The sequence below is a fragment of the Mobula birostris genome, chromosome 3 (assembly GCF_030028105.1).
Source record: "Mobula birostris isolate sMobBir1 chromosome 3, sMobBir1.hap1, whole genome shotgun sequence".
NCBI classification, from domain to species: Eukaryota; Metazoa; Chordata; class Chondrichthyes; order Myliobatiformes; family Myliobatidae; genus Mobula; species Mobula birostris.
In genome coordinates this window covers 153202784-153219191 of record NC_092372.1, presented here as the reverse complement: position 1 = coordinate 153219191, position 16408 = coordinate 153202784, and the positions used below count along the sequence as shown (strand labels likewise).

The window sequence follows — 16408 nt, the reverse complement described above, 5'->3', positions numbered from 1 at the left end:
TGTAACTGCGGTATAATTAATGAAGAAAAAGCCTTATAAAATTCTCCAGAAAATCCATCTGGACCCGGAGCCTTCCCCGAGTGTAATGAACGTATAGCCTCGGCAATTTCCTCATAAGAAATGAGTTGATCCATCTGTTTGCAATTATCTGCAGAAAGTACAGGAAAATTTAATTGATCTAGAAAATTCTTCATTACAGTATTATCTTTAGGGGAATCAGAACTATAATGTTTAGAATAGAATTATCTAAAGGTATCATTTATTTCAGAGTGATCAGTTGTCCTATCACCATTAGTTTTGCAAATTTCTTTAATTTGAAGTTTAACTACAAAAGTTTACAATCGGTTGGCCAATACTTTGCCTAATTTATCCCTGTGAATGTAAAATTGAGTTTTATCTTTAAGAAGTTGAGTTTCAATTGGATATGGTAACAGAAGATCATATTTAGTTTTAACTTCCAACATGTCTTTTATATAAAACAGGATCTGGAGCTATAGCAAATTTTTGATCTAATTGTTTCAATTGATTGGCTAATTCAATTCTTTCTTTATTAGCTTTATTCTTAACACTAAACATTAACACTAGACATTAAACATTTAATCTTATATCTTCAGGAAAAAAACAGACTAAGCAGTTAGCCTTCAAATTTAAAAAAATCTTTGTTCTTCATTCAAACGAAACTATTCGAAGGATCCATTTTTAATGAGATTTTCAGTCAAACTGGGTAGCCAAGGGACGGGTTAAAACCCTTGTTTAAAAAAATTCCAACAAAGCTTGTTTAAACTTAGCACGTTCCTGCATAACCTCAAGCAAATAATCTTCGAGAATCTTAATATTCCACCCTATAGCCAATCATGCCCCTTCGACGGGATTTGTGAATTAAAATTTTCTCATTTAATCTTGTGTCTTCATGTAAGGACAAACTAAACAGCTAGCCTTCAGATTTTGAAAACCTTTGTGCTTCAACAGTCGAACGGAACCATTCGAAAGATCCATCTTTAAGTGTGATTCTGAGTCGGGCTGGTTAGAGAAGGGAAGGCTTGAAACCCTTATTAAAAAGCTCAGACATAAATTCTTTGAACTTAACACGTTCCTGCATAACCTCAGGCAAGTAATCTTCAACAATTCTAATCTTACAACCATGATAGTCAATCATGCCTCTTCAACGAGATTTACGAATTAAGAGTTCCTTTGTTTTAAATTCCTGAAAACAGATTATTACTGATCTTGCTCTCTGACCCTTAGGAGGGCTAAATACAGGAGGTCTGTGAACTCCATCAATCCTAGGCACAGACGTCAAAATCTCCGGAAATAACTCTTGCAAAAAATTCCATAGGATGATTACCTTCGATTAATTCTTCAAGACCCAGAACCCATAGGTTGTTTCTTCTACTTCTATTTTCTAGGTCGATAATCTTCTGTCTTAACTTTTCATTGGACTTTGATTGCTTTTCACAAAGCTTTTGCAAATCATCCACTTCCGTTTCCAGAGATTCTGTCTTCGTTATTTTTTATACATTTATCGTGTTCATTAAGAGTTTATTGAATAGAATCCAGTTTACCATCTATTTGCTTAAATTCAGAGCTGAATTGTTGAAACTTCTCAGAGGCTTCTCATGTATGACTTTGCAGCAAATCCATAATAGAATCCAAAGAAGCAGGGAGATCATCCTTTTTAGTACCTCTGACCCTCCTTGTATCCATAATGAAAGAATGTCACACTTAAAAAAGTTTCAAGACAGGTTGGAAATAATAAGATAATTAGAGTTGGAGCAACGGCAGATTGCTGTTACTCCATCAGCCGCCACCAGGAAATCCATGATTGATTCTTAACTTCTAATTGAAATGGCCTAGGAAGCTTATTTCAATGAAAAACACAACAGATTGTGGAAATAACTTCATATGGTGAACCACAGCTGTGCACGGACCTCATCGGCACTTAAAGGGTAAGAAATTGTAAGTAATAAATGCCTGCCTTCACATGAATGTCCAAAGCCAGTGATTATGTTAATCAAAACAATGCTCCCTGCACACTAAATTTAAAAAGTGCCATCTCATGAAAGGCACAAGGTAATTGCACAAGCAACAAATCAGAACATCTCCCTATTGATTAGCCCTACAGTCAAGAGAAGCAATAGTTAAATAAAGCATCAAACAGAAAGAAAGACTCAGAATATCACGAAGGTGGACCTATCACCCACCAACCCTTACCCCTGCAGTCTTTTGTGTTTTTTTACTGAATTGGAAAAGAAGCTGAAACCTAGCCAAGTTCAGCAAACAACAGGGTAAAAGTGACAGCAAACATATTCAGTCACAAGTACTGCTTAAAATTTGTCCGGGTAACAGATGCCCATTGCTAGGGAACTTGGTTCACTCCAAACAGAAAATCGATATGGAGCTCAAGATTCCCAAACAGCTGTCACAAAAGTAATCAATAATTGTATTGGTCCTGACACAAATGTACAACTGAATCTCAGAAGACGACACTGTCTGGAAATATTGGACTAGATGCAAATAGTAGACTACATAAACACTTAATGCACTTGAGCAAAGCAACAGTAGTTGGCAGTGCATTTCCTACCTAATTAATTTAACTGTTTCATCAATAAACGTTCATCAACAAAAATGTTACAGAGCACTGTCAGTGCAGTTGACTTGCAGCCTCAAATTTTCCAACAATGAAGAATAGTATTCTAGACCATATACAGTTGCAAGAAAAACTTTGTGAACCCTTTGCAATTATCTGCTTTTCTGCATTAATTACTCATAAAATGTGGCCGGATCTTTATCTATGTCACAATAATAGACAAACACAATCTGTTTAAACTAATAACACACAAATAATTGTACTTCTTTTCTTCAATACTGAGTATACACTATTTAAACAATCATAGTCTAGGTTCATAATAGTATGTAACCCTCTGCGGTAATGCCTTCTACAAGAGCTATTTGGAGTCAGATGTTCCAATCAATGAGATGAGATTGGAGGTGTGGGTTGCAGAGATGCCCTGCCCCATAAAAAAGACACACAAAGGCAGGTTACTGACAGAGCCTGCTCTTCTCATGAAAGAACTGTTTATGTGCACCATGCCTCAATTGAAACAACTTTCAGAGGATCTTAGAAGAATTGTAGAGATGCATGAAGCTGGAAAAGGCTACAAAATCATTCCTAAACACCTGAGTGTTCATCCATCCACAGTAAAGAGAAACTGTCTACAAATGGAGGAAATTCAGTATCCTTGCTACTCCCCCTAGGAGTGGGCATCCTGCAAAGATCACACCAAGAGCACAATGTGCAATACTGAAGGAGGTGAAAAAGAACCCAAATATATCAGCAAACGATCTACAGAAATCTCTAGAACTTTCTAAAGGAGGCAAAAAAGAACCCAAATGTAACAGTAAAAGACCTACAGAAATCTCTATAACTATCTAAAGTCTCTGTTCATGTGTCCACTATATGAAAAACACTAAACAAGAATGGTGTTCAAGCAAGGACACGATGGATAAAACCACTGCTCTCCAACAAAAAAAAACATTGCTGCATGTCTCAAGTTTGCAAAAGATCACCTGGATATTCCACAAGGCTTCCGGGACAGCGTTCTGTAGATAGATGAGACAACAGTCGAACTTTGCTGACAGACATGCACACCGCTATGTTTGGAGGAAAAAGGGTACTGCATACCAACACCAAAACCTGATGAAGCCCGGTGGAAGGAGCATCATGGTTTGGAGTTGCTTTGCTGCATCAGGCCTAGACAGCTTTCAATTGTCGAGGGAACAATGAATTCAAAATTGTATCAAGACATTTTACAGGAGAATGTCAGGGTAGTGGTCTGTCACCTGAAGGTTAATAGAAGTTGGATGATGTAACAAGACAATGATCCAAAACACAAGAGTAAATCAACAACAGATTGGTTTAAAAAGAAGAAAATTTGTGCTTTGGAATGGCCAAGTCAGAGTCTAGACCTTAACCAATTTGAGATGCTGTGCAATATCCTGAAGAGGGCTAGTCATTAAGGTGTCCCAGAAATATTGATGAACTGAAACAGTTTTGTACAGAGGAATGGTCCAAAATTCTTCCTCGCCGTGCAAGTCTGATGGCAGCTACAGAAAAGGTCTGGTTATTACTGCTAAAGGAGGTTCTACCAGTTATTAAATACAAGGGTTCACATACTCTTTCCAGCCTGAACTGTAAATGATTAAACAATGTGTTCAATAAAGACATGCAAAGTACAATTGTTTGGGTGTTATTAGTTTAGGCAGATTGTGTTTGTCTACTGTTGTGACATAGATAAAGATCTGACCACATTTTATGAGTAATTAATACAAAAAACCAGGTAATTACAAAAGGTTCACAAACTTTTTCTTGCATTTGTAAGGACATAATGATATCCTTACTTAGCCAGACAGGAATCATATCATTTCTACATTGGAAACATTGTCTGTACACTCATTGTTGAGGGGAATGTATACTTTACCTAGCAATCTGAAGATTCGATGTTTTCTCTCTCAGGTAAAGACCGCTAAAGAAATTGATCAACATGGTGCGAACAGAAAGAGCAAGTCCCTGTTGCTGGTACTGTGTGTAAACTGCTCTTAGCAATTCCTCTGTAGCTGCTGAAAATAAGTACAAAGAATAAATTGGGGAAAATAGACAATAGACAATAGATGCAGGAGTAGGCCATTCGGCCTTTCGAGCCAGCACCGCCATTCACTGTGATCATGACTGATCATCCACAATCAGTATCCAAATCCTGCCTTATCCCCATAACCTTTGATTCTGTTATCTTTAAGAGCTCTATCCATCTCCTTTTTGAAAGCATCCAGAGACTTGGCCTCCACAGCCTTCTGGGGCAGAGCATTCCATATATCCACCACTCTCTGGGTGAAAAAGTTTTTCCTCAACTCTGTTCTAAATGGCCTACCCCTTATTCTTAAACTGTGGCCTCTGGTTCTGGACTCACCCATCAGCGGGAACATGCTTCCTGCCTCCCGCGTGTCCAATCCCTTAATAATCTTATATGTTTCGATAAGATCCCCTCTCAGCCTTCTAAATTCCAGAGTATACAAGCCCAGTCGCTCCAATCTTTCGACATATGACAGTCCCGCCATCCCGGGAATTAACCTTGTGAACCTACGCTGCACTCCCTCAATAGCAAGAATGTCCTTCCTCAAATTTGGAGACCAATACTGCACACAGTACTCCAGGTGTGGTCTCACCAGGGCCCTGTACAGCTGCAGAAGGACCTCTTTGCTCTTATACTCAATTCCCCTTGTTATGAAGGCCAGCATGCCATTAGCTTTCTTCACTACCTGCTGTACTTGCATGCTTGATTTCACTGACTGATGTACAAGAACACCTAGATCTCATTGTGCTTCCCCTTTTCCTAACTTGACTCCATTTAGATAATAATCTGCCTTCCCGTTCTTACCACCAAAGTGGATAACCTCACATTTATCCACATTAAGCTGCATCTGCCATGCATCTGCCCACTCACCCAGCCTGTCCAAATCACCCTGCATTTTCATAACATCCTCCTCAACATTTCACACTGCCACCCAGCTTTGTGTCATCGGTAAATTTGCCAATGTTACTTTTAATTTCCTCATCTAAATCATTAATATATATTGTAAACAGCTGCGGTCCCAGCACTGAACCCTGCGGTACCCCACTGGCCACCGCCTGCCATTCTGAAAGGGACCCGTTAATCGCTACTCTTTGTTTTCTGTCAGCCAGCCAATTTTCAATCCATGTCAGTACTCTGCCCCCAATACCATGTGCCCTAATTTTGCCCACTAATCTCCTACGTGGGACTTTATCAAAGGTTTTCTGAAAGGCCAAATACACTACATCCACTGGCTCTCCCTTGTCTATTTTCATAGTTACATCCTCAAAAAATTCCAGAAGATTAGTCAAGCACGATTTCCCCTTCGTAAATCTATGCTGACTTGGACCAATCCTGTTACTACTATCCAGATGTGTCGTAATTTCATCTTTTATAATTGACTCCAGCATCTTTCCCACCACCGACGTCAGGCTAACCAGTCTATAATTCCCTGTTTTCTCTCTTCCTCCCTTCTTGAAGAGAGGGACAACATTAGCCACCCTCCAATCCACAGGAACTGATCCTGAATCTATAGAACATTGGAAAATGATTACCAATGCATCCACGATTTCTAAAGCCACCTCCTTAAGTACCCTGGGATGCAGACCATCAAGTCCCAGGGACTTATCAGCCTTCAGACCCAACAGCCTATCCAACACCACTTCCTGCCTAATATAAATTTCCTTCAATTCATCCATTACCCTAGGTCCTTTGGCCACTATTACATCTGGGAGATTGTTTGTGTCTTCCCTAGTGAAGACAGATCCAAAGTACCTGTTCAACTCGTCTGCCATTTCCTTGTTCCCCATAACAAATTCACCCGCTTCTGTCTTCAAGGGCCCAATTTTGGTCTTAACTATTTTTTTCCTTTTCACATACCTGAAGAAGCTTTTACTATCCTCCTTTATATTCTTGGCTAGTTTACCTTTGTACCTCATTTTTTCTCCACGTATTGCCTTTTTAGTTACCTTCCGTTGCTCTTGAAAAGTTTCCCAATCCTCCGGCTTCCCACTCGTCTTTGCTATGTTATACTCCTCTTTTATTTTCATACTGTCCATTACTTCCCTTGTCAGCCACAGCCTCCCTTTACTCCCCTTAGGATCTTTCTTCCTCTTTGGAATGAACTGATCCTGCACCTTCCGCATTATTCCCAGAAACAGTTAAAGAAAACTAGTTGCTTAAAGATCCAAACTCCCTAAGATTCAATAAGGTACATTTCCAAAGTACACTCAAAGCATAATAACTGGCCCCAATGAACCTACATTCCAGAGAGCTTAAATACAATCTCCCAGACCCACTCCTGATTTCTGCTATGAATATATTCCATGTGGATGTCTCATGGTGGGGGAGTGGCCACAGTGAGGAAAGCTAAAGCTAAAAATAGCTAAATATCTGCCTATGCCCAACTAGGTTTGTACTTAATCGATGGGCACATAAGCAAAATACCCGATGACATCATAACAGAACCCAATGAGACTAAAAAAGGAAATAATTTAAAATCTTTTCTTTCTCTTTCCATTTCTCTTTGAATGTATATTGAAAGTAATGCTTTAACAAATATCGAATGTTCAAGCAGATAACTTCATTATAAATTATTTAATACTTTCAAACTTCCAATGAGTAAAAACCAACAGGACTCAGTATGTTAAAGGCAACAATAAAAAACTGTTTAGGAAATAGCTGGTTTATGAATGTGTCACGTCTAGTTGTCACAGCCACCTAATGCACTGCATAAGCTTAGTGGATTGCAATATGCAAAGTACACAACTTTTTAACATTAATGCTGACTTTTACTTATTCATTGCTTTATCTCACCTCTGTTGTGCTGTATCAATACAAGCCTCCAAACCAGCATTAGCATCCCACTCAGCTGTTGGCAGGTCAGTTTCCTACCATCTGACAAATTTTCAGTCACAAATTTTCGTATTTGCTCTAACCAGTCTGAATCCTGATGGACAGTTAAAGAATTGGTGAGTGACACCATGACCTGACACAATGCCAGATTCAATGCAAGAGAATGGTCTGCATTGTTCATAAATGTTGCTCCTTGTTTATCCCTGAAAATAAGTGAAAATTAATGACTTTCTTCTGGTACACAATTAATGCAGAATAAGATAAAAGTAACTTCATTAATTTGTATTTATAAATGTTTTATACCATCAGCCAAATTAATAATTTGATTTTTTAATGAAGGAAACATACTCAAATACAGTACTCCAGAAGTGCAAATTGAATTCAATTTTCTATTTCCTCACAATGTAGGAAGACACCATAAAGCTCAGCCAGACTATATTGGCTCGATGTAACCTATTCTCTCACACACGTCATTAACTACCCTTGGTTCCCACACCAGATAACTTATTGAAGGCAATTAACATACCAACCAATGTGCCTTTAGGACACTGGAAGAAACCCAAGCAAGGGTAGGGGTAGTGGTGGGGGTGTGAGGTAGAAGAGGGGAATGTCCTCACAGCAACACACACGAAATGCTAGAGGAACTCAGCGGGTTAGGCTGCATCTATGGAAAAGAATAAACAGTCGACATTTTGGGCCAAGACCCTTCTTCAGGTCTAGAAAGGAAGGAGGAAGACACCAGAACAAAAAGGTGTGGGGAGCGGAAGAAGGATAGCTAGAAGATGATAGGTGACGCCAGGTGGGTAGGAAAGGTAAAGAGCCGTCGAGGAAGGAATCTGAGGAAATCTCATAAATACAAGGAAAACAAGCAAATTTCACACAGGAAGCACTGGAGGTCATAACCAAACCTGGATTGCTTGAACTGTAAGGAGCTGCACTTCTTGTTGTTCCACTCTGCTGTTATCAAGCAAATCTGTCTTAATTTTCAAAAAGCTGTGTTTTGCAATACAATCTTTTAAAAGTAAATTTATCGGAAGCTAATTGATGGGGTCATCTAACACCAAGTCATTTTATGTAACAAATTGTTACAGAATGAGGCTATGTTAGCATTGATCTGAAACTCCATCATGATTATGTTGTTTATGCAAGCTTTCCACCAAAGAAACCCTGGTTATCAAGATATTTAACCCATCAGTTTAACCCATCAATGAAAAGAGATGATTATAATTGCAATACACTTATTTAACATTAAGCTCCTTGCGAAGCAGTAAAAGAAAGTTTTCCTAATAGATTTTTGAACCAGAATATCACTTTCATGTACTAATTCCATATCATTCCATTTCCATCATATCAAAATTGTTTACTTACTTTTTATCCCAATCTTTCTTTCTGTTTCTGGGTGTCTCCAGCACAGAATAAGGAAAATGCCTGATGAAATGATCTTTAAAATCACAAAGATAGTGATTTCGGAGCCAGAGTTCCTGAAAAACATGGAAACAATTTTTTTTAAAAGCATTTAACTATAAGGCATTATAGCATATTAGTCTAAGTATACCAAAATCTTTCGAACTGAACACAGAACAATACAACAAAGTAAAGGCCCTTCAGCCCATGATGTTGTGCCGAAATTTTAACCTGCTCAAGATCTATCTAACCCTTCCCTCCCTCTTTCATTAATGTGTCTATCAAAAAGTCTTATAAATATCCCCAATGTATCTGCCGTTACCAATACCCCTTGTTTAATGCATCCACTGCTCTCTGTATAAAAGGGATACCTTTGACATCCCCCCCCCATATTTTCCTCCAATCACTTTAGAATTATGTCCACCACCACCACCACCCCCCCCCCCTCCACCAAACCATATTAGCCATTTCCACCTTGAGAAAATTCTCTGGCTGTCTACTCAAACTATGTATCTTATCTTCTTGTACACCTCTATCAAGTCACCTCTCATCCTCCTTCGCTTCAGAGAAAAACCCTAGCTCATTCAACCTCTCCTCATAAGACACAAGCTCAAAGTTTCAGGAACACTACAGATTTTTGGATGGACAATGAACCAATGAACACTACCTAACAAATTTCATGACATATGCCAATGATATTTAACTTGATTCTGATTCTGACATGCTCTCTAACCTTGAAGCTTGGGGTACTGGAGCTTGGAGTTCAATTCCAGTGTTTTCTGTAAGTCTGTACGTTGCTTCCCAACTGCACATGGATTTCCTACGGGTGCTCCGGTTTCCTCCCACAGTCCAAAGACATACCGTAGTATGTTACTTAGTAACCATAAATTGTCCCGTGAATAAGCTCGGGTTAAATCAGTGGGTTACTGGGCGGCGTGGCTCGAAGGATTGTAAGAGTCTATTCCACACTGTATCTCTAAATAAAAACAAATATCTTCTGCACCCTACATAAAGCTTTGACATTGTTTCTATAGTGAAGCAACCAGAAATTAACACAATATTCCAAAAAGAATACAAATATAAATAAAGCAACACACACAAAATGCTGGAGCTCAACAGGCCAGGCAGCAGCTATGGAAAAAAGTACAGTCGGAGTTTCGGCCGAGACCCATCTCCAGGCCTGCCGAAGCATTTTGTGCGTGTTGCTTGGATTTCCAGCATCTGCAGATTTTCTCCTGTTTGTGAAGAAATATAATTAAGTACCTGTCTCCCTTTTCTTGATCTATCTGTCTCCTTCGCCGGAGACAAATGGTCTACTGCTAACTTTTATAAACTCACCACTTCCAATGGCTATCTTAACTTTACCTCTTCCCACCCTGTCTTCTGTAAAAATACCATTCCTTTTTCTCCGTTCCTTAGTCTCCGCCCTATCTGTTCCCAGGATGAGGCTTTCTATTCCACAACAGAAATGTCCTCCTCCTTCAAACAGCAGGGTTTCCCGTCCTCCACAATTGACGCTGCCCTCACCTGCATCTCCCAGACATCCACACTCACTCCATCTTCAACCCTTCCCCCCCCAGTCTTAACAGGGATAGAGTTCCTCTTGTCCTCACCTACCACCCTACAAGCCTCTGCATCCTCTGTGATTTGCTTGCCTAGGTGGCACTCCCCACTAATATCCCACCTGGCGTTTATCCCTGATATGGTACACCGGCCCATTCAGTCCACGGCCTCCTCTTCTGCACAACGATGCCACACTCAGGCTGGAGGAGCAACACATCACATTCCATCTACATCACCTCCAACCTAGTGGCATGAATATCAATTTCTCCAGCTTCTGGTTATTTCCCCCCCGCCTTCTTCATTTCCCCACTCTGACCTCTTAACTCTTCTCCTCACATGTCCATCACCTCCCTCTGGTACCCCTTCTCCTTCCCTTTCTCCCATGATCCACTCTCCTGTCCTGTCAGGTTCCGTCTTCTCCAGCCCTTTGCCTTTTCCACTTATAACCTGCCATATTACGACTTCACTCCCTCTCCCCATCGACCTGGTTCAACTATCTCCTTCTAGTTTATCCTCCTCCTACACCGCCCACCTTCTTATTCTGGCATCTTCCCCTTCCCTTTCCAGTCCTGATGAAGGGTCTCCGACAATGTTCCCTCTAAGGTGTGCGCATGAAAACATGTCATTTGCTATTGGAGCACAAAGGAATTTAAACCACACCCTCTACCTTGTTAGCATGTTAAGTATATTTCACAATCATACATAATCACATTTCCTTTTCCAGTTCCTGACGCGGATCACGTTAACAACATGGAGATTGCAATGATTTGTCTGCAGCTTTTAGAACTGGTTTATTTATACTGATTTCATTGAAGAAATTATTCAGTGTGCACGTGTTGTTGTCACTGGGCAAGAAATTGCACAGCACAAGACTTTTGTGCACACTGGTTATTACAAATTAGATCGAACATTTGTCTTGGCCTGAAACGTCGACTCTTTATTCATTACCATAGATGCTGACTAACCTGCTGAGTCCTCCTGCATTTTAGTCACAGTCAGGAGGGGGAAGGGGAAGAGTCAGGTACTAGAGAGTACCCCTGTGGCTGTACCCCTTGACAATAAGCACTCCTTTTTGAGTACTGTTGGGGGGGGAACAGCCTACCTGGGAGAAGCGACAGTGGCCATGCCTCTGGCATATAGTCTGGCCCTGTGGCTCAGAAGGGTAGGGAAAGGACGAGGATGGCAGCAGTGATAGGGGACTCTATAGTTAGGGGGTCAGACAGCGATTCTGTGGACGCAGGAAAGAAACTCGGATGGTAGTTTGCCTCCCAGGTGCCAGGGTCCAGGATGTTTCAGATCAAATCCAAGATATCATGCAGTGCGAGGGAGAACAGCCAGAAGTCGTGGTACATATTGGTACCAATGACATATGTAGGAAAAGGGAAGAGGTGCTGAAAAAAAAGAGTACAGGGAGTTAGGATGGAAGTTGAGAAGCAGGACCACCTAAGTAGTAATCTCAGGATTACTGCTTGTGCCACGATACAGTGAGAATAGGAATAGAATGAGGTGGAGGATAAATGCGTGGCTGAGGGATTGGAGCAGGGGGCAGGGATTCAGATTTCTGAATCATTAGGACCTCTTTTGGAGCAGGTGTGACCTGTACAAAAAGGACAGGGTGCACTTGAATCCCAGGGGGACCAATATGCTGGCGGGGAGGTTTGCTAAGGCTACTGGGGAGAGTTTAAACGAGAATTGTTGGGAGGTGGGAACCAAACTGAAGAGACTAAGGAAGAGGAGGCTGGCTCACAAATAGAGAAAGCTTGTAGACAGTGCGAGGAGGAGGTTAGGCAGGTGATAGAGAAAGGATGCGCTCAGACCAAAGATTTGAGATGTTTCTATTTTAACGCAAGGAGTGTTGTGAACAAAGCGAACGAGCTTAGAGTGTGGATCGGTACTTGGAATTATTATGTGGTGGCCATTACAGAGACTTAGATGGCTCAGGGACAGGAATGGTTACTTCAAGTGCCAGGTTTTAGATGTTTCAGAAAGAACAGGGAGGGAGGCAAAAGAGGTGGGGGTGTGGCACTGTTGATCAGAGATAGTGTCACGGCTGCAGAAAAGGTAGACACCATGGAGGGATTGTCTATGGAGTCCCTGTGGGTGGAGGTTAGGAACAGGAAAGGGTCAATGACTTTACTGGGTGTTTTCTAATAGGCCACCCAATGGTAACAGGGATATCGAGGAGCAGATAGGGAAACAGATCCTGGAAAGGTGTAATAATAGAGTTGTCGTGATGGGAGATTTTAATTTCCCAAATATCGATTGGCATCTCCCTAGAGCAAGGGGTTTAGATGGGGTGGAGTTTGTTAGGTGTGTTCAGGAAGGTTTCTTGACACATTGAGGCTGTACTTGATTTGGTATTGGGAAATGAACCTGGTCAGGTGTCAGATCTCTCAGTGGGAGAGCGTTTTGGAGATAGTGATCACAATTCTATCTCCTTTACCATTGGAGAGAGATAGGAGGAACAGACAAGTTAGAAAAGCGTTTAATTGGAGTAAGGGGAATTATGAGGCTATCAGGCAGGAAATTGGAAGCTTAAATTGGAAACGTTCTCAGGGAAAAGTACGTAAGAAATGTAGCAAATGTTCAGGGGATATTTGTGTGGAGTTTTGCACAGATACATTCCAATGAGACAGGGAAGTTATGGTAGGGTACAGGAACCATGGTGTACAAAGGCTGTAATAAATCAAGTCAAGAAGAAGGAGCTACAAAAGGTTCAGAGAGTTAGGTAATGTTAGAGATCTAGAAGATTATAAGGCTAATAAGAAGGAGCTAATAAGAAGGAGCTTAAGCTTAGGAGAGCCAGAAGGGGCCATGAGGAGGCCTTGGCAGGCAGGATTAAGGAAAACGCCAAGACATTCTACAAGTACGTAAAGAGCAAGAGGATAAGATGTGAGAGAATAGGATCTACCAAGTGTGACAGTGGGAAATTGTGTATGGAACTGGAGGAAATAGCAGAGGTACTTAATGAATACCTTACTTCAGTATTCACTATGGAAAAGGATCTTGGTGATTGTAGTTCTGACTTGCAGCAGACTGAAAAGCTTGAGCATGTAGATATTAAGAAAGAGGATGTGCTGGAGCTTCTGGAAAGCATCAAGTTGGATAAGTCGCCGGGACCGGATGAGGGCATTGACCTCCCACATCATGAAGACCTTGGAGAGACTTGTTCTGGAGCTGCTCCAGCCTATGGTCAGGCCACACTTGGATCCCCTCCAGTTCGCCTACCACCCCCGACTAGAAGTTGGGGATGCCATCGTCTACCTGCTGAACCGTGTCTACGTCCACCTGGACAAGCCAGTGAGCACTGTGAGGGTCATGTTTTTTGACTTCTCCAGTGCGTTCAACACCATCCACCCTGCTCTGCTGGGGGAGAAGCTGACAGCGATGCAGGTGGATGCTTCCCTGGTATCATGGATTCTTGATTACCTGACTGGCAGACCACAGTACATGTGCTTGCAACACTGTGTGTCCGACAGAGTGATCAGCAGCACTGGGGCTCCACAGGGGACTGTCTTGTCTCCCTTTCTCTTCACCATTTACACCTCGGACTTCAACTACTGCACAGTGTCTTGTCATCTTCAGAAGTTTTCTGATGACTCTGCCATAGTTGGATGCATCAGCAAGGGAGATGAGGTTGAGCACAGGGCCACGGTAGGAAACTCTATCACATGGTGTGAGCAGAATTATCTGCAGCTTAATGTGAAAAAGACTAAGGAGCTGGTGGTAGACCTGAGGAGAGCTAAGGTACCGGTGACCCCTGTTTCCATCCAGGGGGTCAGTGTGGACATGGTGGAGGATTACAAATACCTGGGGATACGAATTGACAATAAACTGGACTGGTCAAAGAACACTGAGGCTGTCTACAAGAAGGGTGAGAGCCGTCTCTATTTCCTGAGGAGACTGAGGTCCTTTGACATCTGCTGGACGATGCTGAGGATGTTCTATGAGTCTGTGGTGGCCAGTGCAATCATGTTTGCTGTTGTGAACTGGAGCAGCAGGCTGAGGGTAGCAGACACCAACAGAATCAACAAACTCATTCATAAGGCCAGTGATGTTGTGGGGATGGAACTGGACTTTCTCACGGTGGTGTCTGAAAAGAAGATGCTGTCTAAGTTGCATGCCATCTTGGTCAATGTCTCCCATCCACTACATAATGTACTGGGTGGGCACAGGAGTACATTTAGCCAGAGACCCATTCCTCCGAGATGCAGCACAGAGCGTCATAGGAAGTCATTCCTGCCTGTGGCCATCAAACTTTACAACTCCTCCCTGGGAGGGTCAGACACCCTGAGCTGATAGGCTGGTCTGGACTTATTTCATAATTTACTGGCATAATTTACATATTACTATTTAACTATTTATGGTTCTATTACTATTTATTATTTATGGTGCAACTGTAACGAAAACCAATTTCCCCCAGGATCAATAAAGTATGACTATGACTATGAGATGTACCCCAGGCTACTGTGGGAGGCGAGGGAGGAGTTTGCTGAGCCTCTGGTGATGATCTTTGCAACATCAATGGGGACAGGAGAGGTTCCGGAGGGTTGCGGATGTTGTTCCTTTATTTAAGAAAGGCAGTAGAGATAGCCCAGGAAATTATAGAGCAGTGAGTCTTACTTCAGTGGTTGGTAAGTTAATGGAGAAGATCCTGAGAGGCAGGACTTATGAACATTTGGAGAGGTATAAAATGATTAGGAATAGTCAGCATGGCTTTGTCAAGGGCAGGGCGTGCCTTACAAGCCTGACTGAATTTTTTGAGGATGTGACTAAACACATTGATGAAGGAAGAGCAGTAGATGTTGTGTATATGGATTTCAGCAAGGCATTTGATAAGGTACCCCATGCAACTTATTGAGAGAGTAAGAAGGCATGGGATCCAAGGGGACATTGCTTTGTGGATCCAGAACCGGCCTGCCCACAGAAGGCAAAGAGTGGTTTTCGACAGGTCATATTCTGCATGGAGGTGGGTCACCAGTGGAGTGCCTCAGGGATCTGTTCTGGGACCCTTACTCTTCATGATTTTTATAAATGACCTGGATGAGGAAGTGGAGGGATGGGTTAGTAAGTTTATTGATGACACAAAGGTTGGAGGTGTTGTGGATAGTGTGGAGGACTGTCAGAGGTTACAGCGGGACATTGATAGGATGCAAAACTGGGCTGAGAAGTGGCAGATGGAGTTCAACCCAGATAAGTGTGAAGTGGTTCATTTTGGTAGGTCAAATATGATGGCAGAATATAGTATTAATGGTAAGACCCTTGGCAGTGTGGAGGATCAGAGGGATCTTGGGGTCCGAGTCCATAGGACACTCAAAGCAGCTGCGCAGGTTGACTCTGTGGTTAAGAAGGCATACCGTGCATTGGCCTTCATCAATCGTGGAATTGAATTTAGGAGCTGAGAGGTAATGTTGCAGCTATATAGGGCCCTGGTCAGACCCCACTTGGAATACTGTGCTCAGTTCTGGTTGCCTCATTACAGGAAGGATGTGGAAGCCATAGAAAGGGTGCAGAGGAGATTTACAAGGATGTTGCCTGGACTGGGGAGCATGCCTTATGAGAACAGGTTGAGGGAACTCGACCTTTTCTCATTGGAGTGACGGAGGATGAGAGGTGACCTGATAAAGATGTATAAGATGATGAGAGGTAGTGATCTTGTGGATGGTCAGAAGCTTTTTTCCAGGGCTGAAATAGTTGCCACAAGAGGACACAGGTTTAAGGTGCCGGGGAGTAGGTGCAGAGGAGATGTCAGGGGTAAGTTTTTTACTCAGAGAGTGGTGAGTGCATGGAATGGGCTGCCAGCAACGGTGGTGGAGGCGGATACGATAGGGTCTTTTCAGAGACTTTTGGATTGGTACATGGAGCCTAAAGAAATGGAGGGCTATAGGTAAGCCTAGTAATTTCTAAGGTAGGGACATGTTCGGCACAACTTTGCGGGCTGAAATCTATGTTGCACAATATTCCAGGTGTGGTACAACCAG

The 16408-nt window shown here is 42.0% G+C and overlaps 1 protein-coding gene across 4 annotated transcripts in view; it reads right to left on the bottom strand.

Moving 5' to 3' along the window:
* Positions 1-16408, bottom strand: part of tex10 (testis expressed 10) — a 90653-nt gene that overhangs the window by 49885 nt on the left and 24360 nt on the right. For 3 of the 4 annotated variants that reach the window (XM_072253508.1, XM_072253510.1, XM_072253509.1), the window contains exons 6-8: positions 8829-8941; positions 7422-7663; positions 4479-4617 (exon numbers count right to left, since the gene is read on the bottom strand). In XM_072253508.1, coding sequence (XP_072109609.1) covers positions 4479-4617; positions 7422-7663; positions 8829-8941 — 494 coding nt within the window. The remainder of the gene's footprint in view (positions 1-4478; positions 4618-7421; positions 7664-8828; positions 8942-16408) is intronic. The other variant, XM_072253511.1, reaches the window with a different exon arrangement.